The 6,000-nt window shown below is 38.1% G+C and overlaps 1 protein-coding gene across 1 annotated transcript in view; it reads right to left on the reverse strand.

The window, feature by feature from the left end:
* Positions 1 to 6,000, reverse strand: part of LOC133446778 (integrin alpha-6-like) — a 41,262-nt gene that overhangs the window by 4,780 nt on the left and 30,482 nt on the right. The window contains exons 7-17 of the mRNA XM_061724852.1: positions 5,967 to 6,000; positions 5,621 to 5,709; positions 5,344 to 5,471; positions 4,850 to 4,939; positions 4,698 to 4,762; positions 4,379 to 4,518; positions 2,823 to 2,957; positions 2,609 to 2,730; positions 2,344 to 2,500; positions 212 to 295; positions 15 to 94 (exon numbers count right to left, since the gene is read on the reverse strand). The exon at positions 5,967 to 6,000 is cut by the window's right edge and continues 163 nt beyond it. Coding sequence (XP_061580836.1) covers positions 15 to 94; positions 212 to 295; positions 2,344 to 2,500; positions 2,609 to 2,730; positions 2,823 to 2,957; positions 4,379 to 4,518; positions 4,698 to 4,762; positions 4,850 to 4,939; positions 5,344 to 5,471; positions 5,621 to 5,709; positions 5,967 to 6,000 — 1,124 coding nt within the window. The remainder of the gene's footprint in view (positions 1 to 14; positions 95 to 211; positions 296 to 2,343; positions 2,501 to 2,608; positions 2,731 to 2,822; positions 2,958 to 4,378; positions 4,519 to 4,697; positions 4,763 to 4,849; positions 4,940 to 5,343; positions 5,472 to 5,620; positions 5,710 to 5,966) is intronic.

The raw sequence follows: 6,000 nt of genomic DNA on the forward strand, positions 1-6,000 counted from the left end.
ATCAGCCTACGTACGTTTCAAGTTGCAGGGTGACATTAACAACTTCAGTACTTAAAGAGATGCCCGAAGTGGTGAGTAAGACGTAAAACGTAATCTGGATGGAACAAAAAAGAAAGACAGACAAACCAAAACAAAACAAAAACAAAAGTCAGGCCTTCAAAGCAAACGTTCCACCCAGATCCTACAGAGGAAACTCACCAACGCGTCTCACCTCGGCATCTCTCTGGAGTGGGTTTCCCAGCTCACAGTCTATTAGTGTGCCGTTGTCATTAGCTGCACAGCTGAGGTCTGTTTCCTGTGGATAAAAGCATACGCACACATCAAAATATTATTTAAACATGAAAAGATAAGAGAAAATTCTTTGATATTCCTGACAAAGATGAAAACTTCCATCAAATCTGTCCACAAGTTCCTTGTCTGATTACATTTTCTTTACCAAAACTGAACCGTCGTTCTCTCATAATACAGAGGTTATATTTTGGTGCCATTACTCTTTATCATTTATATAAATGATCTGGTCAATTGCTCAAAGGTCTTCCAAAAAATCATTTTTGCTGATGATACAAACCTTTTTATATCACATAATAACATTCATGAACTTCAAGACCTCCTTAATAATGAGCTCTCTATGGTGGACATTTGGTTTAAAGTAAATAAACTCTCTCTTAATATTAAGAAAACAAATTACATATTATTTTGTTTCAATAAAAACAATGTGGCCTTTCAGATCGAAATAAATGATGAAGAAATAAAGAGAGTAAACTCTACAAAGTTTCCTTGGGGTCCTCATTGATGACTGTCTAAATTTTAAATGTCATATAGATCACCTTGTGGAAAAACTATTTAAATATGTCGGCCTGTTTTTCAAACTGAGACACCTGCTTCCACGCTCTGCCCTTCTCATTCTTTATAAAACTTTGTTTGAACCACATTTAAATTACTGTAATATTATTTGGTGTAATACTTATCCCAGTCATGTAAAAAAATTTGAAGTTTTACAGAAAACAATTATCTGTGCCATCTCCTGGACTGAATTTAATTCACCTACTCGCCACCTGTTTGCCCACTATGGTATTCTTCGCCTTAAAGAATATAACTACTTCCATAATGCTTGTATAATACAGTATATCAGGTGGTCTTAGGTTTGAATCCCAGACTAACTCAACTCATCCCAATCTCCCTTCCCCAGCACACCCACAATACTAGACATAAACACCTTATTATAGGGAAAAAACGTAAACTTGTGGGAACAAGTATGAGTGTTGTGTGTCGGGGACCACAGATCTGGAACGAGTTGAATGATAGCCTTAAAAGGTCACAGTCCATCTCTATATTGAAACGCCAGTTAAAGAAACAATTGTTAAGCTCATATATATATAAATGCAGAGGTGTCAAGTAACGAAGTACAAATACTTTGTTACCTTACTTAAGTAGAAATTTTGGTTATCTATACTTCACTGGAGTAATTATTTTTCAGACGACTTTTTACTTTTACTCCTTAAATTTTCACGCAGTTATCTGTACTTTTTACTCCTTACATTTTAAAAACAGCCTTGTTACTCTATTTCATTTCGGCTTTAAAAAAAACTATCCAGTTAAATTGCTCCATCCAGATAGAGTGAATTTGGTTGTGGTTGTTTCAGATGTTCTTGTCCAGTTTTGTTCTTACATCCGTTCCCTCAGATTCCTGCAACTAAACTTGGATGTACATTCCAATAAAGGTTAGGATAAATGATAACATGCCTCTGAAGTTTGACTTTTTGTACCATTACAATACTTATAGGCAACTAGTCATCATATCTCCTGCTCTCTGAAACACATGTTAATGCTCTATAGTACACATATATGGTTCTTTAATATATTTGCATTATACTAAGATGCATTCATTTTCAATGGCTTTTGTCCTTAATGGCCTTTTTCCCCCTTACATTACTTTCACTTTTATACTTTAAGTAGTTTTGAAACCAGTACTTTTATACTTTTACTTGAGTAAAAAACTTGAGTTGATACTTCAACTTCTACAGGAGTATTTTTAAACTCTAGTATCTATATTTCTACCTGAGTAATGAATGTGAATACTTTTGACACCTCTGTATAAATGTACACTCCGGGATCACAAAATGTTTTATGTTAAGTGTTTGTAATGTGATATGTTATAATGTAAGTGGTAGTCTGTTGTATTGTTAAGTGTGTATATAAGTGCAAGTGCATGTATGTATTCCTGTCTACTGTATTTATGTTCATTGGCTCCTACCATAAGCTTTTGATAGCTTCTCCAGGAGACCAATTCACATGTGTGAGTGTGAATGAATCAAATCAAATCAGAGCTCTGCATGTACTTACGGCTGACCCGCTGTGGACGATGGAGGAGTAGCGCAGCGCATCTGGGAGCGTGACGACCAGGTGACTCTGATGTGCGTCGTCCCCGTTTCTGTTGGTCACTGTGATCTCCAAAGCTACGTCCTCATCAGAGGGAGTGATGACTGCAACACCATCCTCTCTAGAGATGGGATCAAATCCTTGGTCAGTCTTTGATTATTAGCTTTACTTTGTCAGGTAAACCTCACAAAAAAATCATTTCATTTAGCTGTCGGATGTTTTCGTTTACCTGACCAATGATTTGAAAACAGCCTCTCCGTTTTGTGTCTTTTTGGAGCAGAACTTGTACTGTAATTGTAGGTTACTTTGGCAGGTGCCGTCGTGGCCACAGGCTTCGTTTATTAGAATAATCTATTAAGAAAAGGTTAAAAACTTAAATTGTCTTCAGATGTTTGCTTCAGGTTTCTAAAGGAAGTTTTTCTGCACGGTGTAAACAGTTTTACCTCAGACACAGTGGTCTTCTGTTGGTAAATGTCAAGAACTGGAGGGATGTTGGTCGTGTCAGCGCCCGTCCTGTTTGTCCACAGAGACACAGTCACAGACGTGGGAATACTGCGCAGCTTGTCACTGATGTCCCGCTGGAACACAGAGGATGAACATTCATTTCAGAATTATACTGCCAAATATTTAGGCCAATCCTAATTTGATAAATTCTGAAATAAAATCAGTGTCTAAGATGCTCTGATTTGCAGAAAGATCTTTGATCAGAGTAGAATTATCCAACTTTCCATCTTATCCCGTCCAAACTTCACATTATGTTCAAATCAAATCAAATCAAACTTTATTTATATAGCACTTTTCATACAAATAATGAAACACAAAGTGCTTAACAAAAAAAACAAGAAAAACAAATAAACATAAAACTTATTAATGCGCCGCGCCCCCCCCCCCTCCCCGCAGACAAAAGCACACTACTATTCAGCTAAATTACACACACAGACACACACGCAGACACATGGTGTAGACATGGCTAGGCACAGAGGATCCAGGTGACGAAACGGTAACAGGGAGCCGTCCACGCCAGGAGGTCCCATAGCCCGCAGCTACAAGGGGGGGGCCCTCAGAGACCATCCCGGCCCGGACGGATAGAGGAGTCCACACCACAGCGGTGAAGCCGTGGTGCAGAGCTCCACAACCATCCAGGCCAGAACCACCCCCAGGACGACCCCCTGCAGGCCAGAGTCACTCCCAGCATGGAGGCTCCCCATGAGGAAACACTGGAGATAAAAGCTACAAGAAAGCAGGATAAGATACTTTAAAGGAGTTTATAAAAAACATAAAAACATAAAACACACAAACATAAAATCCTAAAAGTATGTCTAGAAAGTAAGACATTAAAAACTAAAATAATAAGACAGTAAAATGTATAAAATAGACCATAAATAACAACTAAAATATTTAGATAAAATATTGAGATTAAACAAAAATAAAATATAAAATAAAATACGATAAGAAAGGATAAACTAAATATAAAACAGAGCAGTAAGATTCAATAAAAATAAGGGTGAGCATAAGAAATTTAAAAGAGTTAAATGAGTCAGTTAAAAGCCTGATTATGTTGCATTAGGGGGTGTGGGATCGTAATGTAGTGGACTACCCCATTCTCTAAAATTGGCTGCTATAAAGAGAGGCATAAACATTTGTTTGAAGATGTTGTTGTTCTCTCTCTGTTCTATGTCGACCAAAGCAGGTCAGAGACATGAGACCTGGGACCTGGAGCGCTGAAAAGAGGGTGAAAGGAGAAGGAGTCTGGGGGTCCATGATTGAGGGGGGCCCAGAGAGGCCCTTAATGATGATGAAATGATGACACTAAGTTATTAACCATGTAATATAAAATCACAAATGTTTCACATTTTCAATGTCCTGGTAACAATAACTTTGTTTGTTTGGGAAACATCAACGCCTCCCTAGCGGCCCCCCAGCCCGGGACTGCAGGAAATTTGTCCAGCTTTCGATTCAAGGTCACGCTAAATGTCCTTTAGGGGCCAATGAGTCTCACCAGAAGTTGAAGCTTCATGTCAGCGCAGGTTTTTCTGCCCTGTCCAGGCAGCTCCAGCGTTCCTCGGTAAGAACCCAGAAAGTCCACTCTGGGTTTTGATTCTCTCCTCTTAAAGTCAGCCTCAAAAGTGTAGTTGAGCACTGTTGAGTACATATTAATCAACAGAAAAACTTCCAGTATAGCTTCTAACTGCCTCTCTGATTATTATTAAACCTACTAAAATGTTTCTGGAAATATTTTTCCCATGTCACAAAAACATTGAAGCACCTTTAATATTTAAAAAACGTCAGACTAAGAAGAAAAAGGTGAACAAACTCACTCAGTTTAGGGTTAAAAGATGATGGATGTGCTGTGTAGGTAAAGCATGCCTGACCTGCAAAATAACTAGACATTTGTGTAAAAATCATTAATTAAAACTAAAGAAGTTCACAGTAAAAAATGTTTTATAATTGATTGTGTTTTAATTCTCACCACGTCCGCTCATTGCACCGTTTCTTTATGATGTTTATGTGATTTGGGGTTATGCTGAAAGAGGTGCTGACGCTGACCACCGACCTCGTCCTGTAACACCGGAAACATTAATAACATTACATATCCATTTTTAGACAGCTTATAAATAAGAGGTACACTAGTAGAAATAATTATATGTATATAAAAGCCTGAAATGACACCGGAAACTTGCAGATGTTTGGAAAAAAAGAAAGCAAGCAGCTTAAAAGCAGAGCAACCAAGTCTATAATAAATATATGAATACATGGATCCCCACTGAAGTTTATGGAAACAAAGCTGATATTCAAAAATCATGAAATCACTTTGAGTCAACTCCAATAAATCTAGATTTCTCCAGCCCTGTTGTTTACTCAAATATATAAAACCAACAATGTGAAATCAACATTTATAAAAATAAACCCAACCTTCATTGTGCAGCTGCTGGTGGGTGGTTCATTTAGAAACTGCAAAATTACCTGAATATAAAAACGGAATCTGAGAGCGATCCGACAGCGAGATCAGGGTACTGGTTGTCGTCCACGTCAAGGTTACCAGCCAGAGAATATCCAAACATTTTCACCGAGTTTGATCCTGGCGACAGAACCTGAGGGGTGAGCGAGTGGGGAGTTGGGGTCAATAAAAGGAAGTGATAATGTTGTTTCTCGTCAGTTCTTTATAGCATTATAGTATAGTAGTTTATAGTATTTTCAGCTTCAGATTGGTTGCTTTATCTCTTAAAAGAGACAAACTCACTTGTGCGGCTTTTCTGTTGATGCCACCTGAGGAGCCACAGTAGACGTACACTCGACCAGAACCCTCATATGGAGCCCCGACGGCAAAATCTGTCGACAGAGATGAAAACTCAACTCAGAGAAAAAAAGACTGAGTTATGATATATCTAAATGACTCCTATCTAAACAATGCCAAAACTTCTGACTTATGATTTATGTCTTGAACAGTAGATGTCCGTACGTTTCATCTGTGTGAGTCTACAGGGACGAGAGATTGAAACAACTCTAATAAAAGCACAGATGTATTCTACTCTAAAACTGTCCTGTCATTTCTCCTTGTACAAGAACTGATATTTTACTGCCACAACCTCCATAGCCGTCTTGGTTAATGTCTCCTATATT

Source organism: Cololabis saira, chromosome 7, assembly GCF_033807715.1.
Source record: "Cololabis saira isolate AMF1-May2022 chromosome 7, fColSai1.1, whole genome shotgun sequence".
Classification (NCBI taxonomy): domain Eukaryota; kingdom Metazoa; phylum Chordata; class Actinopteri; order Beloniformes; family Belonidae; genus Cololabis; species Cololabis saira.